We start from the raw sequence: 23,546 nt of genomic DNA, 5'->3' as shown, positions 1-23,546 counted from the left end.
TGGTTTAATCTTCTACTAGGAAATGCCAGATTCTCACCACATGCCTTACTTTCTACTGCACTTTAATCCTTTGTGTAAGCTACAAATATTTAGCATTTCAGATTTGCCATATTTGAATACACAAAAACTAATCCATTATCTCCTTCAAAATAGTGCAGAGAATAAAGGATAGAGATTTTACTGTGTTTGTACTTAATTATAGATTTGTCCTTTGTCTTTTATTTAGAATCCATGTAAGTGTCAAGGTAAGAAAACACTTTTTTTTCCTTCTCAGGCCCCAGAGCAAGTGTCTCCATAAATATTAGCACTGAGATGTGTTTTATACAAAGTGAATCCTGCTCTAGTTGATCCTGTATGACCCAGGTGAACAATTATTTATATCTCCCAAAGCCCCATGCAAAGACAGCGAGTTTTGATCTGTATAAACAAAACCAGTGAGGGGAAAGTGAGGAGTGCTGTAGAGAAGGATGTGTACAAAGGGCTATGTGAAGCCTGATCAGAGAACTGGGTGTTTAACAGAAGATGGAGTAGTGGAGCTCTAGGGAAAGAAAACAACAAATGGGACAAAGGTAATCTTTTCCTAGCCTACTTTCCCAGTTTCTGACAGCCAAGGATTTATGGACTTCGTGAGCAAGTAGTTTCCTCAGGAGCACCTTGCTTATTAACCATTCACACACCCTTGAATAATTGGTTTTAATAATCTATTTTTGACTTCCAGACACATCCATTAGAATTTACGGTGCACGAAAAAATATTGTTGGTTTTAAATGTCCTATTTTATACTTTATTTGGGCAGTCTTGTGTTATGAGAACCAGTGAATTGTTCCTGATTCACCAACTCCCCTGCAACCACTGTCCTGCAGCTACTCAGAGTTCATAAGAGTGGCATAAGAATGATAAGAGGAGTCCAATTTCAACAGTTTGGAGATTGAGGTTGTGGAAGTCTTTTGTTTGGTTTCTTTGTTTTGTTTTGTTTCCCCCCAGTAATAACAAAATACAGTATTTTAATAGCAAAAAGGAGCAGATGAAGATCCTCGCTCAAAATCTAATGTAACTTCTTTACCAGTTAACCCTTTTTAGCTTTGCACTTGAAATGTGTTTTCTCACCACACTGCCACTTCCAGCTATGTCTTTGAGCTTTTACTCATTTTAAGGACAGGAATCCACATTGTTGATGCTAATACAGAGCCTCAGGAGCTCATCTGCAGAGCTGCTGTTCCTTTTTGCTCGCTCCCAGAGACTGACAGGCATCCCAAATGAAACTCATTCCTCCTTATCCTGAGGACAAGGCGAGGTGGCAGGTTCCAAACAGAGGTTGGCTTTGTAGCTGCAAGGAGAAAGGTGCTGTGGCTGTCTCATTTTACAGGAATGCATTTATCCATGGGCATGTACTTTATTCACACTCTTTAATGACAGGAGAAACAGGGATAGGGAGAAGACCTGACTAAACCTGTACTGATTCAACACTTCACTTTCTCTTTGTTTTCTTTCATCTCCATCTACTGGCCAGAAGCAGCTTTAGCTGGAGCACAAAACTGCTGAAACACAACCACTGCATCCACACAGGTCTTCACACTAGCTATTGACAAAAACTGCAGTTTTGGGGGGTTTGGTGTTTCTTTTGGTTTTTTCCCAGGGATACCAATTCTCTAAACAGACAAAACTTCACAGTAAAACATTTCTTTTGGCATTTTATTCTCAGGTATTTAAAAATGGTGATGTTGCATAATTTAGGTCACGTAATATAGGCAAGGTTAGCTTCCCTGATTCAATATCCTGTGTTACATTATTTCTCTTTGATCTGAATCCAAATGTGAATTTTATTCCAAGCTTGGTTGAAAGATTAGCATTGGTTTTTAAGACAGTATATGAATTGAATATTAAACCTTTTAATTAATTGACAGCAAATCCTATCACCACCAGACACAAGATAGGCCTGTGTAGTTATTGAGGAACTGCATTTTGTTTAACAGCACATATTACATGAAAAATTGTACTTCAGATATATTGGAAGTAAAACTTCCTGTTGCCTGATAGGAAAAAAAAGCAGCCACACATAGTAGAGAAATGCTAAGTTGAAAAAATAACTTCTTTTTTGCTTCTTGCCCACCATCAGAGCACAATGGCCATCTGTAGTCGGTGGCAAGCAGTGGTAATAGTGTTGGCTAAATGATGGACAAGTAACAACCTTCAGAGCAAAACTGACTGAAGTTATAATTCCCATCAGTCACCATTAAGTTGGGAATATTTCACTATATACTCATGGATAGTGATCCCTTGAGGAAATTCTGCTGACATGTACCCTCTCCACTCTTCTGGAAGAAAATTCCATTCCATCAATGAGTATGGCTCTTCTGGTGCCTCAGGGGAGCTTTGAGCCTCTTCTGCTGGCAAAAACATACAAAAACCCCTCAAAAAACCCAAACAAAAAACCAAACAAACAAAAACCCACAAAAAAACCAAAACAAAAAAACTCCCCCAAAACAAACCCTGAACAAAACCAACAAACCTCCTTAAGTAAATAAAATTCCACTACATGTAACTGTCTGCATCTAGTGTTACATCAGCACAAGTTATTCTTAAGCCTAGAGTGGTAACAATACTAAACTCAAAGATATTCTGATTTCAGGGTTCAGCAGCCACAAAAATTCCCTGCACCTCAGCTGAAGTCATGGGCAGCCTTTGGAGTGATAAAGCAAAATCATGAAAGTCCAAACTGGCTTGTCCCTCTTAGGTCCTACCTTTCCTTCCTGAAAACATGCAGAAAGTTTATCACTGCTCTGAACCAGAATGATAGGAAATGATCTGTTGCAGAGGTTGTAGAAACGGTCTCCCCACAGCAGAAACTGCAATTCCTTATCTCCTAAGCAAAGAAATGAATTTCACACTAACCCCAGCCTTGCAGGATGCCCTGGTTTCAGCTAGGGTAGCATAAATTTCTTCCCAGTAGCTGTTACAGTGCTGTGTTTTGGATTTGGAATGCAAATGTTGCTGATAACACCCTGATGTTTTGGTTTTTGCCAGGTTGTGTTTATCCTAAGTCAAGGACTTGTTTCTCCCTCTTTGCCTCATGCTCTGCCAATGAGGAGGAACACAAAAACTGGGAGGGATCATATCTGGGACAGGTGACCCAAACTAACCAAAGGGATATTCCACACCACAGAATGCCATGCCCACAGTGTATAAACTGGGAGGGGGGTTACCTGGAAGGGTGGCTGATCTGGGTTTAGGAACATGGGTCTGGAATCACTCCGTGGGTAGTGAGCAATTGCAGAGCATCCTTTGTTTGCTCATCAGGAGGAGATATCCCAGGCTGCCACTCCCATGCTGATTTCCTAAATAGGCTCAGAAGAGCTGAGAGGTGATGTGGCTTCTCTACCAGGTAATTAAAAAGATCAGATTTAATTCAGTGAGCAAAATCTGTGAACTTGTGACAAATGTAAAGACCAAACATTCAGGCCTCATGGGCTGTGAGGAACAAGATATTACCTTTGAAAAGCAAATAACTCTGATACACAAAAGTGGTTGAAAACTCAAGAGGCAAACCCAGATTTCGACTGGAATAACTCTACTGTGGCTGAGGTTAGCATTTAGTATTCAAAGACAGGAAACACAGCTTTCATATTCTGAGTATGCCTCCATTCCTCATTTCTCTTTTGCTTTAGAGAAGATGCTATAGAAGCCTTTTCCTGAACAAATCCCATTACTGCTATTCAATATTGAGCCCATACCCCTACATCTCAACAGAAGTTAAGCTGTCCTGAGAGATGTTCTTCCTTGAAGCAACACAAACATCTTCCTGATAACCAACAGGGGAAAGGACCTGTACTAGACAGACACTTAGATCCTGTTTATTGCTTCTTGGAAGACAACAAATACATTTCTTAGAATTTAAGGTACCATTGAGCCCCATAAAAGGAAGTAGCATTTTCTAAGTTAGCAAAGGAAAAGCAAACCAAATGATTGAATAGCAAAGGATAAGGCTCCTCCATAAAGATGTCCAAAAATATTTCAAAGCTGTAAAAACACATGGTGTCAAGTACTTGACTTTTGTATTACTTTTAATAGCACCCTATTGTATATTGAAGAATCAGTGTACGTGTGCACCCCTACAGATACCACTAAGGGAAAACAAAGCACCAGTTCAAGAGCCTGAGGCAGCTGCATAGCCAATACAGACAAGCATACACAGAGTCAATAGGAAATTCACCTTCCTTAATTCTTTATTTCATCAAAAATTCCAACTGTGCAACACGTCTTACTCTCATGCATGTACTTCATACATGAGACTGACAGATCTAGATGTGTAGAGAACAGACAACATTTGGCATAACAACAACTGTTCTATGCTGGGGAATACCAGCCCTTGCACTCAGCAACACTTTGAAATCTCTGCAGGGAAAAAAGCAATGACAGAGTACCTCAGCAGTACACAAACCCCATGCTGTAAGCATGAAGGCTACAAGTCACTTTCTTACATAGATTTGGCACAGATTCTCTGGGGGATCTTGTAGACCAAGCCAGGTAAAGGAGACTTGACATTTATCTGCATTATTATCTGTCATGACCAACCTAGAGCTGCAAACACAAAGCAAGCAGCTTCACCTTCAGAACAGTAAGAAAGGGTGAGGGTTTAGATGGAAACTCACCCACATTCAGGGAGATGAGCTACTTTTGAAAGCAGTGCTCATGAATGCTAGTTACTCTCATGTGCTTATTAAACAGGCTAATGGAACTCCAGTCCTGGAACACCTGCATGGTGTTCTCTAGTTGTGCTTTTGTTTCTGAGTGCAACTTGGAGCACTTTTGTGTGGATGTCTAGGGTGGATTTGGTACCTCTTTGTTCAGGCAGAGTGAAACACTGCTATTGTTTGCAGTGCTCTTCACGCCACACTAGGTACATCTCTCAACCCCATGCAACAGCTGAGCAGTTTGTTAAAAAAAGATTGGAGTTATACCCAGGAAAAATGGTTGAATCAAAACTACCTTGCCCGTATCAGTACAACAGCTTAAGATTACTTTGGTTCCTTCATAAAGATGTCACTTTATTTTTAAAATAGATAGCTGCAGCTACGCTACTGTTCTGCTACTATACTTTCTTTGGGCAACAGTACTTAAGTGCAATGAACAACAGGAACAGTTGACTGCTTAAAAATTCCATATTAAGGAACCAGAAAAGCCAATATAAATGATCCAGACAGCTTTTAAATATGGAAAGGAAGCATTGTTTAAAGCTTGAGCAAATTGAGAAAATGCCACAGAAGCTTTTGGATTAACCCTGACAAGTTCAGTGGGGACAGGTAAGAAGAGATCTCCAGGTAGGATCCAGAACCAACCTACCTGTCAGGCTGACAGCGATTCATTCGGTGCCCTTTGCTTTGATCAAATGATTAACAGGGTAAAAGCAACTGCACAAAGATGCTCTGTGCTGGCTCTAGCACACAGAGCAGCCCCATCCCCTGGTTCTATTTGTTCTCAGTTACTTTGAGTAAAAGGAAGGCAAGAGGATTACAGCTGGTCCATTAGGAGAGCAATTCAAATGCTGCTTATGTTACAGAGAGCCAAAGCTGACGCTGTTTCTGGGAAATGCCAAATGTGCTACGATTCTCACCACACAGTCCAAAGAAAGGGGAAAAACTCTAAGCTTTAAGATCTGAGAAAAAGTACAAAAAGTTTGCTGCAGGGCAAAATTTACATGTTTTAGACTGAGGGGAAATTGAAATAACAAATACCTAAAAAACAAACCCCACAAAGAAGAAAGATGATAGAGTATAGCAAAATTGTTATTGTTAGGACCAGTGCTTGAGATAACTGACATGACTTACTAGTTCTCTCACAGCACTGGTATCCAGTCCTAAGCATTCATCTTCCAGCTGCATGAATGCTTGAATTTCTGTAAATAAGAGATTACCGATACTGAACAAAATGAACACTGGAACAGCACTTTGTTGCACTATTTCAGCTGCCTCTAAACAAACTACATTGTCAAGTTCTATGGTTAAGGCAGTTTGTCTCACAAACCTCTGGGTATAATAGTTCTGGGCTGGTTTTCGTACCCCTCATTCTTTATCTTCTTTTCTGAAACACTTTCAAAGGCAAAACTAAGTTTATTCTTTAATACGAGAGGGATTTATTACATGTAAAGTTCTACCTTTTCTTATTATAAAGGGAGAAAACTTACACTCTCTTTGTGAAAAGATGTTTCAAGACACAATTGAGATCTACTTGAAGAACACTTCAGTAAGAACTTACGTTTTTAAAGATCAATGCATATATTAACAGTTTTGAAGTAACAGAGTGGGAAAACCTCACTCACCTTTGTTAGAAATCGGGTAATCTATGCCTATGTCTGCTGGTAGATGATGTATTGCTCTTGACGTACCAGAAAAGACCTGAGAAGGTTTTTTTGATTCTTTCAGGTCAGGCGGTCAACTGCATGATTGCTTTAAACGGAACACAGGCTACTACAACAGGTTTGCTGCCTACCAGATCACGTTGCACATTTGCAGCTGGTACAACACTACATTTTATAAGTTAAGAAATGCAACTGCATCTGAACATGAAAAACATTTTAAAGTCAAGATATGTATATATACTGTCACACCAGGAATGCCATTAAGTTTCCATTCTACAGACTCAGGTGAAAAATTTGTTAAAAAGTCAAGAAACAAAAAAGCATAAAATCTGTAATAGGCAACAATATACAAAGTTTCATATATAAAATCGTGACTTGTATAGTTTGTTATTTTCATCTTTTCACAAGAGAAAATTAAAAGAACCACACATCACTGAACTTCTACACAAGCTTCTTGTGTTTCAATGTCATTTATTGAGGAGTGAATGAGAGACTGTCAGACATGCCAAAGAGACTTCACATTCAAGGGCTGGAAGCTGAACAGCTTTCCTCATTGAGTCACTGTACAAGTTGTTTTTGGGAATCAAAAGTGCGATCAATGAGGTCTTCATGCTCCATGTTTGTCTTCAGTTTTTCATCTTTTGATCTACTACCTTGTTGGGCAGAAGGACAGTTCCTACCCTACAAAGACTCACACTCCAATTCATACAATTAACACTAGATGTAGAGAAACGTTTATCTGTTATAACGTACATCTACTGCTGAAGGTCTTATGTCTAATGAGAAAATTCAACTTGTTTCCCTTTCACCATCGTATGGATGGCTGATACCGTTAGAAAAATACTCTTCAGTGCTATTGTAGGGTTTACAGGAAACTTCTTTCATGTTGTGGGATAGAAACCGATTTAAACACCGTTCTGAAAGAATGATTCTTCCTGCTGCCACTGCCTGGAGGTTGCAGAATGGCCTACACGCACTACAGTTCTGGTTTTACTCGGAAAAGAAACAAAAGAAACCTAAACAATAGGGTAAACGTTTATTTGGAGTTAGTTTTCTTGCAGATGATAATTAAGGCCCTTCAAGCAGAGTTCAGGAGCTCCTGTATGGCTGCCTGTTGATCTGCATTGAGCTGTGATATGCATTCTGTCCACAGTCCTCCGGATGTCTAGAAAAAAAATGAGAAGGCATCTTTATGCAGGCTGAAAGTGTCCAAGGCACATCCTAAACTTTGCTATTTTACAAAGCTCAACATTCACTCGGCTTAGTCCTGTAATATACATGCCAAAGAGACTGAAATCTTCAGGAGTACACAGGGCTACACAGGTTCATCTTGAGATGCTCCAAACGGCTGAACAGCAGCAGAGTAATTGATTTGGGACTTCTGGGAACTCCCTGTAACAACTGTGTGGGTTAATAAATGGCACTCATGTCTGTGTCAACCACAGCTAAAGCATTTGATGGTTTTGCAATGAAGTTAAAAGACCAATGTTCAGGCAAAACTGAATCATGCTTCTTCCACATGAGTGTTTTGGGCACTGGTGCAGCAGTAACACACTCAGAGCTTCCAGGTGAGCTCTGGGATTACAGCACGATGTGCTACATGAGGGTGTGCAAAATTCTGCTGCCAACACAGGGCGTGGCTCTGCAGTGAGAGGAAAGGTCAGTTACTTCCCAGAGAGACCTGCACAGCATCTGTCTGGGTGAATGTAAACCCTTCACCTGTGCTAGCACAGCCCTCAGCTGAGACATTAGCTTTTAAAGTCACCATCAGTAAGGTCTGTTCTAATGGTGCCAGAAAGTGCTGAATATTAATCAAGACTGAGGAAAAAGTAGTTATTAGCTTATCAACAGAAGCTGGAAGCAATTGGCACCCTGCTTTCTTTAGAATAATGACAGGGAAAAAAGTTCCAGGTGACTGACTTTAGGTCTTTAGATTGGCTTTTGCAATAACCGTATAATTTAAGTAAAATTAAAAAAAATGTTTAATTTATATTTGTTATATTTTACATTCAGCTCTATTATAATGCACTTTTCTCAAAATTTAAAGTTAAAAAAATAAAAATGGATTAAAAAAATAAAAATGTATTAAAAAATAAAAAATAAATGCTCTCAAATGTAAATTTGTGGGTTTAGTTTTAAATACCATTAGGCATTTTAGACTCTTAATGTATCATGAAATATTGTAGAATTAAATGCACTCTTCCAGCATTTCTGATGCATATTTAATTTGATACTTTATGCTGAAATATTTCTGGCCTGACAATACCTAAGCAAAGAAGTTTATACTCAATTCCAATAATGACAATGTTGATCATGTTAGACACTGGCAGTGAAACAGCTTACTGAGATAATTAAAAAATTCTCTTGGAATCTGGGAAGTAGGAGCTCGTTAGCAACTCCACAACCTTGAAAATTCCTATCATAGTATATAAGACTCTTACAGTTAGTAAGAGTATCAAATTCTTACACCTTTACTAAAGTTAAAATACCATGTATGAAGAGAAATAGGATTGGTAACACTGTGCTAAAATTGTATTTTTTACAAGACATGACTTTAAAAATTATGTTTTTCTCCTCAGTGCAAAGGTAAATCATTCAGCCAATGCTGAAGGTCTTATCTCACATTAAAGTTTCTATCAATCCTGGCCAGAACCAGACATTGTTGTAAACAACTAATCTATACATGTATGTGCCACTGTAGTGTTAAAAAAAAAAACTTTGATGATTTGAGGTAAAGTGAACAAATGCATTAGGTAAACCCTAATATAAAGGTGCATTCCTAGACTTCGAGTACTAACAGCAAGGATTTTTATCTGTCAGGCAGAATTTAGAGCAGTCACTTACACTACTTTCACTCTGAAACTTGCTTAATTTCCTCCTCTTTATGCCTTCAGAATTTTAACAACTTTTCCTACCAGACAGAATGGATCTCTCAGGCTGACACACTCATACAGGTGAATCAGTTCTAATGTCAAGTGTTTCTAAAATTCTTGAACCTGAATTTTGCCAAAGCAGGTCAGGTAGAAAGATAATAATTGAAGATCAGCTGCATAAAATCCTCCATGCTTTTTTATGAGCAAGATGCTTGCCAGGCACCTTTCTCTCATTAGTACTGCATCTACCCAACAACATTTGGCCCTGGAGCAGATCTGCACTATGAGCACTATCACTTACAGCACTGTAGAGAAGCACTGTTTAAGTACCTGGACATCCCCATCACCCTTAAGTGACTCATTATGGCATAAAGGATGTGAACCTTACAGCAGCTCCCCAAAGGCAGGGAAAACATCAAACAGCCACCTATATTTGCACAGGACTGAAAAGGGCAGTAGTAAAATAACTTGTGGTTTGCACTTGTTATCTAACAAAGATCCCAAGCTGCTGCTGTACTAGAAAGTCACCAAAAGGTGCTGGTGACCCTCACAAGAATCACATCTTGGACCAAATCCTGCAGTACAGTTCACTGATAAAAGGACATGCAGATTTCTCTCCAGATTCTAATTTCCGACTCAGAAAAAAAACCCCACAAAAACTAATACTGGTTCACATATTAACCATCTTGCTGCAGGAAAGTTAGTTACAGTTATTTTAGTCAAGTGCAAATGTCACCAAGTTTTATCATGAATCATTCAAGGAACATCAAAGGATCTCCAAGATCACTGGTTGAACCCTTATTCTCTAAGGAGATAAGGCTCTCAAAACTGGTTGAACAGTTTAGCTCCTTCTGCAAGCAGACTCTAAATGCTCCCTTTCTCCTTAAGCAAGCATTTATTTACCTGCACTTGGCGGACAACGTTAGCCAGCCGCTTGGTGCACGGATCTTCGTGTTTGATAGCTTCGTGGATTTCACCATCCGCAATTATCCCCAGTATTCTGGGAAGGTTGGAATTGTTGGGACCCAGGACAATTGGGTTATTGCTGTTACAAAAGACATATTGCAAAGGAATTAATGGTTATCGAAAAATAATGTAAACACTTTACACATAAGTGAAGTGATTTTGAATGATCTTATTCTGAAGCTGCTTATTTAGGTTTAAGTTTCACACAGCTGAATAAGTATGCACAGCTTTGTTGCCTGCTGACAGCGTGTTCCCCCTTCTGTTAATATTTAACCAGCTGATTCTTTACTCAGCCTAAACTTTATCAGGAAGAAGTTCTGAACTTTACAGAATGGCTGAGTTCCATGCAGATGGAACTGTAAACAGTGTGACAGAAATACCCTGCCTAAAAGGACTTGTTCCCCTCTCTGTGCCTCCCAGGACGCTGTGTTACTGGCGTCAGGAGCGTCGGTAACTTCAGCTCTCTGCCAGCGCTCTCCATGACACAGCAAGCAAGCAGTTCTGCTCCCTCTTTCCCAGCCAAATGCTGGAGTGGAGGAGTATTAGCAATCAGGAATCTGTGTGGAACACATGATCTACTTGCAGCCCTGCCACCTACCATTGCTGGAATGCAGAGGCTGTGAATGTAGGACTGGCAGAGCTCCAGAGAAGCAGGTAGCCAGGCAGAGCCACCTGCACAGACGTGGGTACAGAAGTGAGCTGCTACTGCAATTCCCAATTTCTATGTTCCTGTTCACATGCACTTGGCAGCATTGTTATATCTCATCTGTATCTCACTGCTCTATAATGAATCTAGGGACCTCAGTTGCAATTTTGAGACTTTGCCTTAATAAAGCACCCAGAGATACAAGCTATTCACAAAATACAAAAGACTGTAAGAAATCTAAGTTACTTCCCTTATATTTTTCTCCTAAGATGTAATACAGTGCCAGCCAGAATGTGCTTATTACACAACACCTCAGAGGCTACATTTTTTCACTCATTTATGAAGTGCATCACACTAGAATAACTGTTTACTTTTTTCTTTCATTTTACCTGCAGGAAGGAGCACAAACCCGAAGAATAAACTGAGGGATAAGATCCTTTCAATGATAGCTGAAATAATTATTAAGGGAGACAGCACTGTACAATGAATTTTTCCATATTATTTCTCTGCTTTATACTTCACTTTGTTGGAAAGCAAAAGATTGCAAAAACCTGATCAGTTACTGGTCCTGATATGTAAGCAGAGTATCAAAAAGTTTTCCTGAAATTTTCTGTAAAAGTTTTCTGCAGATCCTTTGTCATTATGGATATATAAAGCAGCCAGGATTTTTTTTTTCCAGCTGTAGAGACACTATTTAGGACAAGAACAGGAACTGTTTAAAAAAGCAGCAATAACATCAGGGAAGGCTCAGTTCTGACATTTCTAATTATCTTCTCTAAAGCACATGTAGATTAACCTCACAGTTTCTCAGTTTTGGAAAAAGAGGGCAAGGAAAGAGCATGCAAACAGGCTTACTTTCTGCATTAGTGTGAAGACTTTGCCTTACCTCTCAAGTAAGTCACACAGATAATTGAAAGTATGAACAGCTTCTTCTTTGTCTTCATGAAGTGGAAGCCATGATAACCAGTGTGGAAGGACTTCTTCAACGTTTATACAGTCAGGCTTGAACTTCATTATCTTTCCTATTGCTGAAATGCAGTTTTCTGTTGCATTCACATTCTCTTTGGCTTTGGCATCTGGTGACTGAATGACTCTCACCAGCAATGGAAGTGCCTCTAATTGTTAAAAACACAAGAATAAAGTTTAACTGCACAATCAAGGTATACTTTATTATTATAAATATATATACTTTATTATTATATTTTATAATATACTTTATAAATATAATTTATTATTATATTTTATATAATATATAAATATTATATAAAATATGTATAGATGTATACATACACACCACCCACCACTAAAAGGTCATAGGAGTAATCTCACCTGGTGAATCAACTTGGCATAGTTAGGATCATAAAAATCAAGGAAATCTTTCAATGGAAGAAATATGCCAGTTTTTCTCCTAGGTTAATAGCAATTATATTTTTTTAAACAGTCGTGTGGGTAACCACACACACCCTTCTAAAAGAACAATTAATGTCACATTTTTAGCTACTAGTGTCCATGGAGGCTTCCAAGCACACTACATGCAAGCAGGAACAATTGTCCTTGTGTTCTTCTGCTAAAAATAAAATACTAAAGCTGTGAAATTCTCTATCAGCACAGTAGGCAGGTTGTGGAATTGTACAGAAAGTACACTTCAAAATAACTAATTACTGAGGAAGAGTAAGAGCTCTCACTTCTGAATTTTGATGTGTAAGTAGAAGCTTTGCAGTTAAAGAATGCACAATCCACTTTCTATATTAAGTCCACTGCATTAGATTTTTGAAGAATTCAGCAGCTATGGAAAAGCTGTTAAACATTACAGAACTACAGAAACATTAGACCTGCTAGCTTATGTATACTATGTATACTGAATGCAGGACAATGATGCTGGGCTATTCTCCACAGCAGAGTTTGTTTCAGAGAGGTCTACAATGTCCAGGACAACTGAGCCTGCATTTTATACCTCAGGTTTTCATGGTTGCTGAAGCTAAATCTCATCTCATCTCATCTGTATCCCACTCACTAATACTAATGAATGACTCTGTAGGTATTGTGTCCTTGAAACTGTAAAATTAGGAGGGCATCAAAATGAATCAGCATAATTTTCTGCCTACAGCCTACCAGTCAAGTTTTCTCTTGTCTATAAAACAGATGCATTCTCACATAGATACTGTGTTAGACAAACCTTAAAAAAGCCTTTTGACAATGGAAGACCCATCTTGTACAATGTTAAGCTTTTCTCCAAGGACTGACTGCTCTGACATCTGGCACCACCCAATTTTGAGGCCACTGATGTGAATTAGGAAGAAATCCATGCAGTTGATTGATACAATTTTCACAGAGAACAGGTAATCATATTCTTCCACCAACATAACAGAAGCAACCTTGCCAGCTGCATCAATTGTAACCTTGTACCCCTGTCGAGAAAGTGATTTGTTTTGCTGTAGTTCCCTTCCATCCTATTTCTTTGCCCTTTACAAAATCTGTTTTTTGTGATGTTTGTTTCATCAGGTAACTCACATGCCATTTACAAGTTCTTGCTATATTCCTGGACATTTTTAACTGACTGCCAAAAATGATTATATCAATACCTCTCCTTTTTCTGAAGAGTATTTACATACTCTTCAAACTTGCAAAAGAACAATATGCCAGTGCTATATATCACCCAGTAAAGAAAATAAGTTACAAATAAAAGCCCACAGACATGGTGTTTTTCAGAGATATAGCAAAACCTCTGGGGTAGATAATGTCTCATGACATGGATTTGTTTCTAATCACAGCATATCTTCATCTATTAAAATAAATCATAAAGTTCTTTCATGTATGCAAAAAGGATTTGGAATACTTTTGAGGTGTCTGCTAATAAACTGTATACTGTAAAGGCGAAAGTTTATTTTATCCAAAATTCAACTTAAGGAGAAGCCAGGTGTCTGGACATAATCAAGAATTATTTGCCCAAGTACAAAGAGAAGCAAAGATTTTACAAAGTTTAAGTGGGGTAAGATAAAGTGTAATTAGAGAAAAATAAAAGACTGTTAGACTTCAACAGAGGCTAAAAAGCTCAGAAAATTTCAAAATCAGAACTGTCTAGACAATTCTAATTTTTCATGCTCTTAATGATTCATTGCAAGGCTTCCCACACTGCTTTTCCTTTTCTTTTTAAAAAGACACCTTATCCTGATTGTTATCATGTAACAGTTACATTAACAATGAAAATTACAACCCTGATTGATGTAGGCAAGACTTGTGTCAATCCCTATCAGATGATTCTTATTTTCTTAATTCAGCTTTCATATAATATTCATGCAAAATACATATTTTAAATACATACTTAGATGATATACTATATCATCTAAGTATCTATTATACATACTTTATATATTTTATTAAGAAAAAAGGAAAAAAAAGCCTTTAATAAGGGGTGCTACTTAGTGTGCAAAATTAACTTTGGTGACTGGCAAGAAGAGTGCAAGCAGGCAATAATTTCTTTAAATTTAAGATGAATTTGAAGTTTCAAAGAAATTTGAAACATTCAGAAAGACAGCAGACAAAATGTTTCTGATAAGTACTCTCACACTCATTTCACTTCTTACTTTACAGAAATCAGGTTCCTTTTTATATAATCAGAAAGCAGAGAGCCACACAAGTCATATTCTAGGCTATTCCTTAATATAGGTCTCTTGTGTAGTTTTTCCAGACATCCAAAGGCTTTTGCATTAATATGTAACCACATCAATATTACTAGAAAGCATCTATGAGACAGCTGTGTATCAAAAAGATGGTTTTTATGAAATTAACATTTGCATGCCAGATCATATTTTAAAAAAGAATATGTAAATCAAGTTTGCTAAGCAGTCAGGGCTGCAACAGGAATGCTACTAAGCAGAGCCACAATAAAAGCTTGAGGAACTGAGGTGGTTTATCACTCAGTCCATCACTGTCTGTGACACAGCTAAGAGCCAGCAATCTGTCGCCCTGCACACCCGCAGGTGAGCCGTTCCCATCCGTCCCCAGCCGCAGTACCTGGGCAGACGGGCCGGTAGCTGTCGCCGCCGAACTGCGCGATGACTCCCACGCCGTAGGCAGCGGCCTGCCGCACCTCGGGGCTGCTGTCACACACCGCCTCCAGCATGGGCCGCAGGAAGTACTCGGCGTACTTGAAGGACGAGGGGCTGCAGTGCTCCACCACGTCGTCAAAGATGCACAGCCCCCACTGCCGGTCCGGCCACGGCCGATGGGGACACTGCGGCACAAACAGCCAACGGCTCAGACACCCCGAATCCTTGTACAGCCAATGAGTACATCAACGACAGTCACAGGAACAGGGGTCTAACGCTTTGGTTAAAATCTTCAGGGGTGAAACTCAATCCTAAAACCATGTAATTTGCAGTAGTGATATTCCAGCAATACCATGAACGAAACAAAATCCAGGTGTCCATCTTTGCACCTCTGTTTCACACTCCATTACATGTATCAGTCTCAATTTTTCTCCACGAGCCTGCAACACGTTTTTGTCCCTGCTCTCGAAATCCATTTTTGAGATACTGGACAGTCTCAAGGAAATTTAATTTCTGAAAACAGTTGTGTGTGTCAGTGATCCTGGATCTTTGAGACACAGATTTTAAGTAGCACAGCAACGACCCTGCTCGGAAAGCACGGGTTAACAACTTCATCCTTGATCTAGAATAAACCTTCTATTTCATAAAACAGTAATTGCTACATTCTATCTACCAAGTTCTCTAAGACTTCAGCATGGATGGCATATTAACCCATCAGAAAAGATAATTATGTTTAAATTAAAGGAAAACAAGGTACTTACAATTAGGTTGACAATTAGTGGAAGTAACCTTTCAAACCATGGCAGTACCTTCTCCTTGTAACTACTGAATATTGAGTGCAAAATATCCGACACTTTAGTCAAAATATAAACATCACTGTCATCCTGAAAGGAAAAGGATACAATTCACATGAAGACTAACAATCTTTAAGGGAGTGGAAGTCAAAAAAAGTTGATGTATGACTTTTTTGGTAAAACTTTTTTTAAAAGTTCAATAATTTTCAATTCTTTGTCTAATTGCAGAATGATAGAAAAACAAAATGGTTTGGGTTGGAAGGTGCCTTAAAAATCATCTAGTTCCAAACCCCCTGCCATGGCTAGGGACACATCCTACCAGACAGGGACACTTCCCACTAGAGCAGGTTGCTCAGAGCTCCGTCCAACCTGGCCCTGATTGTTCCAGGGAATGGGACATCCACATCCTTCTCTAGGCAACATGTTCCAGTATCTTGAGGGACATCACTTGTTACTGTCATGTCGATACTGAGGCACTGAACTTTTTTAACATGGCCATTCAATCAATTCCTTATCTGCTGAATTAATCAAATACAGATCTCTTCGTATTAGTGACAAGGATGTTGTGTGGGACCCTTTTAAAGGCCTTACAGAAGTCAAGACAGATGACATCAGTTGCTCCCTCAACAGTCACTCCATCACAGAACCCACTAAATTAATCAGGCATGATTTGCATTTTGGAAGCTGTATCAGCTGTCTCTAATCACCTCCCTGTCTTCCACTGCTGCCAGGGAGATGTGTTCAAAGACTGTACTGGGCACAGAGTGAGACTGACTCACTGCTAGTTCCAGGAGTCCTCCTTTTCACCCTTCTTAAGTTGATTGCTAGAACTCAGTTGCCTAGATTTATTTCAGGGATAGAAAAATCAGATCAAGACAAAACTGTCTTGTGCAAATTTGCTGCTTCAATGGGTTCCCTTTACAGAAGGCAAAAGGCCTTTTTCCTCTTCTGTACCCTACGGATATCCTAAGAAGCTTTTGTGGAAAAGGAAATGGATAATTGCCTTTGTGATAAAAGATTGTGGCAAAAATAGAACAAATATTATTCTCCTTTGTTCAAATTTTTCACCTTGCCCAGTTAATATAACAAACTGGTCAAATAAGGAACCTTACCTCAGAGCTATCAATTCAAGTTACATCTACAGGTGAGGATTATTCCCTGGACATACTTATGCTGGAAAAACTCTTAACTTTCTTTTACAGCAACTTCTATTGCACTCAGTATGGACCTTTTAACCAGTTTAACAGGCAAGGAAAACAGTACAGCTAGTTTCTGGTCCCTAGTGACCTTCACCTTTCTCACCTTCTGGTGACAAACTAGTAACTATTTATTGTGCAACAGGCAGCTTCCCACAACTGGATATTTAAACCCTTCCTAGCGAGCCAATTTCTGCACCATCAAGGCACACCTCAAGCAGGAGCCCTGGCACATGCACACAATGACATTAAGAGGTACAGAACTGCTCCAGCACACCACAAGGTCCACCTAGCCTGGTACTGCCTGCTAACCAACAGCTGATAACAGATGCAGGAAGAGAGTGTAACACTTGCTTGGTGTACGCTTCACACTCCCTACCAAATCAGCAGTTTAGTTATTGCTGAAGTGAGGGCTGGATCTGAAACTACTGTTTGAATAACCTTCATGACTTCTGTGCTTGTTCTATTTCTGCTGCCTTGAGGTAAGGGCTACATGAACATACTCTGAGACCAAAGGTGTATATCCAAACGTAACTAATTTGTTAATTCTGTCCATATGGCAAGTGATGTCCTCATCCCACACCTCCTTTCACAAGGTAATGCAGATAAGCCTTTCTCCAGACTTTACAGAACAATCAGCAAACACTAGAACATTTTTTAAAACGCCTTGCAACTCTGTTGCAGAGTAGGGACTAAGCTTTTCTGAAACTGCTGCCTGCTTGCATTTTTCTAAGTACAGAGTGACACAGAGGAAATAAAAGGGTCTTGGAGGCAACAAAAATATATCCTCTTGAATGCTGGCCTAATTCTCAAAAGCCCAAAAGGAGAGTCAAGAACCACACTGTTATTTAAGACAGTATTTACATAGGGGTGTGATTTCTGGAGTCTGAATCCAAGTTAAACTCATGTGATCAAGCTTCATACCTGCATTGTACAGCAAAAAAAATTCTTAGTTCTTAAATTTACTGAGCACCCTTTGTCTTGTGTTATAAACAGCAGCAGTCATTTATTATTACTCTCTCTCCATACTAATAATGATTTAATAAAATTATTGTATCTCTTCTACAATCACCTCCACTTTATTAACTCACTTTGGTACCCTAGTGTGTAAGTAGTTAAGTAGTCACTTTGGTATTCCCTCATAAGCAAACACATGATGGATGGCAGCTGTTTATCCTGCTGTCCTTTTCTGGTTTTAGGCTATTCTTTTTGAGAAAGGCTCCTGATATGACACACCAGATGTCTTGGGATCAGAGGTATAGAGGCCCAAGGTTAAGAGCCACCCAGCTTGCAAGGCTCAAAGAAAAAGCAAGTCAGCAAGGCTAGACCTAAGGGATGACCTCATTGCAGTCTACAATTTCTCACTGGGGCGAGAGAAGGGGCAGACACTGATCTCTTCTCTCTGGTGACCAGTGACAGGACCAAAAGGAATGGCCTCAAGTTGTGTCAGGAAAGGTTCTGGTTGGGTATTAGAAAAAGGTTCATCCCCCTGATGATGGTTGGGCTCTGGAACAGGCTCCCTGGGGAAGCAGCCACAGCACCAGCCTGACAGAGCTCAAGAAGTATTTGGACAATGCTCTCAGGCACATGGTGTGATTCCTGGGATGCCCTGTGATGAGGCAGGAGTGGAGTCGATGATCATTGTGGGTCCCTTCCAACTCAGCTTATTCTGTAATTAAGTAGTCTGCTGTGAAATCTGTATAAGTATTAATGTCATCCAAGAATTGTTTGAGCAGATGAAGAAAATAAAAAGCTATATCCTGAACTTCTTACTTCAGCATATCAGACAAGGAAACCTTTCATATTTTCTAATTCACAAATGTAGTGTGATTCATTTCTTACTGTTTTGAAGGACAATGGTAATAAGATTCTTCTATGAAGAAATAATTCTAAGGATGCACTATGCCCTAAATGAGTCAAAAGTATATTTTTGCAATATTTCCATCCTGGTGCTTGTAGAGCAGAAAAATTCTTCAAACTAACTTACTTCATCTTGTAATGACTCTTCCACTTGCTCATCATAGTCTTCATCTTGTCTTTTCACTAAATTAAAAGAAAAAAATTAAACCACTGCCTTTCTATAAGTGCGTAAGAAGCCTGTGAAAGGGAAAAATTATGCAGAAACAAATTTAGAAAACAGGAAACAGTAGCTGAAGATGCAACAGGAATTCTCCATTTTTAAGAAGCTTCAAAAAACTTCCACAGAAAAGGAAGAAGTACAGGATAGTCCAGTTAAGGAATGTGTAAAAATGCCCATGAAATAAAAACAAACACACCAGCTTGTCCACAAACTTAGAAGCAATAAACTACTATTGCTTTGAGAAAACTGCAGACTTCAGATGAAAAAAACCCAGGGAAATGATAACACCATAGATGTGCACTGTCTCTCAAGTAAATCTGTCCATTAACTTTTGATTAAACCACAGTATGCTGAAAATTACGCCATCTTCATCCTCCACAAGCTTACGAATACAACTCATGGATTATGTTAGTTCACAGTCCAATTACTTCACATAAATATGCAAATCAGTGAAATTGAAACAGTTTTTTTCTTTGTCTTCAGAAATAATTAGAAATTCTGCTTTAAAGAACAGCCACATCCCATGTTAACAGGATTTGTGTTAACTTACCCTGTCTTAATTCTTGATTTTTAAAGTGCTCTTCTAGTTTTTCTTTCAGTATTCCTCCAAGTTCTTCAAAGTGTTCGTTGTTAAGGCATCCATCTCCCATTACCTCAATGCACTTGTGAAACAAAACAACCAGTTTTTCAGCTTTAAAATTTAACATGAGCAGCCTTAATGAAATCTAAGCACACAAAGAATATTAATACATGCAGGAATAATATTAGAAGAACAGTCATACTGTAATCAATGCTCAAATTATACAAGTAAGGCACAGTACCACTGTACATTTCATACCCATAATTTCAGTTGCTCATGGTTACAATGAAAAAATTTGGTAACTGTTTTATTCTTGAAAAAAAAACAAAACAAAAAACTTTTTTCATCAGCTGTAACAACATTTATAGTCACAACAAATTTCCAGTAGAGGAAGCCTTGCATTTATTTGAGCCATTTAAAGGAACACCAAACCACCCCTTCTTATTTCAAAAAGCTACAAACAGTAACGCCATGAAATCTGTAGAATGTTACCTTTGCAAAAGAATGCATTATTTCTGAGAGGACATCAGACTCTGGCTCTGTCCCAATGGCTTTGATGAGAGCATCACACATGAAGTGCCACATCTGTGTGAGGTACTCGGGCCCACGAACTCTGGCACACTCAAGCAGGAGGGGCATCGACTCTGCGGCTGCCACTCGGACACGTGCCATTGTTAAGGAAATACAGCAATCAACACCAACAAAGTGCTTAGAATTTAACATCCCACCACCATGATGAAGTTCTTGGTTTTCTACCTGAAACTCATTTCATGACAATCCATGCATTTGATTTCTTAATTATATATAGATTAAATCATAGGAAAATTACACTGCCTGCTCTTTAGAAGCGGTTTCAAGCCTGTTTCAGGCCATGACAGAAAAGCTGTTCAAGTTCTTTTCTGCTTTGTTACACAAACATTGCTTTTTCTACTGATTGCTTATTTTTTAAAAAAACAAACTAGGGGGAAAAATAGGAATACATTGCCTAAAATATAGTATGTAAACCAAGATTCTCTGAAACCATTTCTGCTATATAAAGTCACAGACTATTTTAACATTAACACTTTCAATTCATTTAGGAAAACAGCAAGCACAATCTTGATTCTGAGTTTCTTTTTTCACATTGGTATTTGTTAATAGGATATCATCATGGAAATAGAATTTCAACAATGGAACCATCAGCTTTACAACTTGCTCTGTATATTCCACAAATCCTTCTTTTAGCTCTTTTGCATAGCAAACCTGAAAAATAGAGCACAGATATATCTCTTTTAAGGGATAATACTTACATTTTTCAACTATGTAAAGGTGAGCGGGAGATTGTTAAAAGTGCAAGGGTTTTTTTAGCTTATTTTAAAAAACATGTAATAATTTGTTTCCCTTTCCCTCAACTGTGGTAATTTGACAAACCCTGATAGCCGCATGAGTTCTCACTCTTAGGGCATGCATGTATTTTTCAAACCAAATTCCAAAACAGCAATATTTGCAAAAAGGAACTACTTTTTAACATATCCAATTCCTTAAGTTTTGCTAACAAAGAAAAACCATCTATTCATTAAAAAAAATTTACACTCCTAAGTAAATTAACTGTTTTTAATCAAGTAAACCACACACAACTAAGTGCTGTAATCCAAACTAAGCAGTATCACCCAAAACACTCTTTCACATGAGACAAAAAATATTTTAGGTGCAGATTTTGGCTTCAGACTTGATTGACCAGAAACACATTGATCACCAAAACTGTTTTATTACTCACCAGCATTTGGCATGCAGTTGCTTTTTCTTCAAGGCCTGCAGTTTTAATTCCAAAACTCTGCTGATCACCTATGCTTACAAATTCCCAACCATCATCATCGCTCATATTCTCCATATCTTGTGCTGTTATACGGAAGGAAGGAAACATAATGTAAAACTACTACGAAATAATTTATTTCAGTATGCTTTTCAAGCAAAACATCATCTTAAACCTACTGTCTAAAAGAGCAACTTCAGGTTTAATGGATGCAGTCTTCATTAAAGGTCCCATGACAACAGGAAGGTACTGCTGAAATTCCTTTCCAAGAATTTTACACATTCTGGCCCAAGCAGAGATCATGTAAGAAATCTAGAAGAGAGAAAGCAGAATTTTCATGTCCCACATTTTATTTTAATGCATACTTAAAAGGAAAGCATCAAGGAAATGCTTTACACAATAGGACTTTTGAAAAGAATTTGTCAGCAGTCCCTAAAGCTTATTTCAAAGAGAAGTAATCCAATATGCAATCCACATAAAAATGCATCATCAAAAGACATCCCAAATCTGGCAAAACCTTGACAGCACCTCCAATCAAAGTTGCTATACATGTAAAAATGTGACAGTATAAGATTCATGATTACATTGAAAGTGCCTGTTCTACAAAATATTTTTTTCTGAAATATTTCCCAAATTTAAACAATACTGCCAAGCCACATTCCTGAAAATGGTAAAATAGAACAAAAAGTAAAAAAGGTTGCAGTACTATGTTTTCAGAGGAGTATTTGTTTTCAAATATACAAGTTAAAATAGATCTCTGCTCATTAGAACAGCTGCTTAACAAGTCTTGTTGATCTATTTATAAGAAGGTGACAGCAAGCTAGAATTTCTTCTGCAAATATAGGTCCTGGAAGTCTCATTTCCTAACCACACTTCTGTGAAAGATTCTAGGGCCATCTCAATGTCAGGTTTTGTAACACAGGCTGGACAATTAGCCTGAAAGGCCAGGGAAGGGGCAGAAACATCATGTATACAAGGAATGTTTTAATACCAATGAGCTGTAAATACACAATTTCAACATACCTGTGGATCATCATCTTCTAGATCACTGAAGTCTGTTTGTGTCTTCAATAACAGCTGCATAACATCTGATGCATCCTGCATAAACTAGATACAGGAAACAAATATGTTTTAAAAGGCAAATTAAGATGCTACTTCTCACAGACTTTGATGCTCACTTAAACTTTTTCAGGAATCCACATACAAAACTAAGTTCCCTTTGAACTGCATACATTTTGCCCCTGACACTGCCTAAATGTGATGCTGTGTCATTTTTCTTAAGGCAAAAAAAAAAAAAAAAAAAAAAAACTCAAAGGAAGAAAAAATTCTTGCTTTCAACATTTTTCAGTGTGACAAGAATTACTTAAACTACAAAAACATTCTATTGCAAATTTGTGAACCTAAGCAGCAACACAGTCATCTCAGAAATGCAACAAAGACAAGCACAGAAATCAGCAACAATACAGCTGCATTTTTAACAAGTGATTATATTTATTCAGTACTAATACCACAAAAATGAAGGCATTAAAAAGTGTATTTAGACCATTATACAAAATCTAAGCTTACCTTTTCTTTGCCAACAGCAAGACCAATTAGACTGATGCATTCAATAGTCTTTCCTCGCAAAAGTCTTAATTCCTTCTGAACAGCATTTTCAACAATGTGTTTTAGGGAGGGCATAAATAAATCATAGTAGGGAACAAACTTCTCCTCCACTGTATCTGCAACTGATGCAATTGAAGTCACAACTTGCTCCAGAACTAGCTTAGTGCCTTTCTGTATCAACTTGGAAAGAAGAATAATAAAGTGTTATATTTTAAAAGCACACATTTTACTTAAAAGCATGCCAAATGTGAAAATCTGCTTTTGCACATATGCTAATTCTAGTCAGTTAAGACCAGCATCAGCAGATATGTGTACTGGCTCATTTCTGAGGTCTCAGTTCAGCTATACTTATTCTGCTTATGTGACAAGGTTACCCTCCATCAAACAATTTTTTCAGGGTATTATACCTCTTGCAATTTTATCACCATAATGGAATGAAGATGCTTCACTAGATTATCCAAATATGGAATAAGCAGTGACTTGGGACAATCTTCAGTGAAGTTTATGAGTGCTGCAGCTGCATGGGCTTGAACACGTTGGCTGCCTTGATCCTCCATGGTTTGTAGAAGAGCTCCTATCACCTGAAAAAGAAATACTCCTTTTTCAGACA

General features: G+C 38.3%; 1 protein-coding gene across 1 annotated transcript in view; it reads right to left on the bottom strand.

Moving 5' to 3' along the window:
- Window positions 1–6,806: 6,806 nt before the first annotated feature.
- Window positions 6,807–23,546, bottom strand: part of IPO5 (importin 5) — a 42,528-nt gene continuing 25,788 nt past the window's right edge. The window contains exons 13-26 of the mRNA XM_063149567.1: window positions 23,344–23,517; window positions 22,898–23,116; window positions 22,355–22,438; window positions 21,511–21,643; window positions 21,296–21,417; window positions 20,685–20,781; window positions 20,032–20,204; window positions 19,510–19,621; window positions 18,867–18,922; window positions 15,651–15,773; window positions 14,855–15,074; window positions 11,727–11,955; window positions 10,132–10,273; window positions 6,807–7,520 (exon numbers count right to left, since the gene is read on the bottom strand). Of these exons, the coding sequence (XP_063005637.1) occupies window positions 7,434–7,520; window positions 10,132–10,273; window positions 11,727–11,955; window positions 14,855–15,074; window positions 15,651–15,773; window positions 18,867–18,922; window positions 19,510–19,621; window positions 20,032–20,204; window positions 20,685–20,781; window positions 21,296–21,417; window positions 21,511–21,643; window positions 22,355–22,438; window positions 22,898–23,116; window positions 23,344–23,517 (1,971 nt within the window). The 3' untranslated portion in view covers window positions 6,807–7,433. The remainder of the gene's footprint in view (window positions 7,521–10,131; window positions 10,274–11,726; window positions 11,956–14,854; window positions 15,075–15,650; window positions 15,774–18,866; window positions 18,923–19,509; window positions 19,622–20,031; window positions 20,205–20,684; window positions 20,782–21,295; window positions 21,418–21,510; window positions 21,644–22,354; window positions 22,439–22,897; window positions 23,117–23,343; window positions 23,518–23,546) is intronic.

This window comes from Melospiza melodia, chromosome 2 (genome assembly GCF_035770615.1).
Source record: "Melospiza melodia melodia isolate bMelMel2 chromosome 2, bMelMel2.pri, whole genome shotgun sequence".
NCBI classification, from domain to species: domain Eukaryota; kingdom Metazoa; phylum Chordata; class Aves; order Passeriformes; family Passerellidae; genus Melospiza; species Melospiza melodia.
The sequence above is the reverse complement of the archived record's forward strand: the minus strand, read 5'-3'. Positions and strand labels throughout refer to the sequence as shown.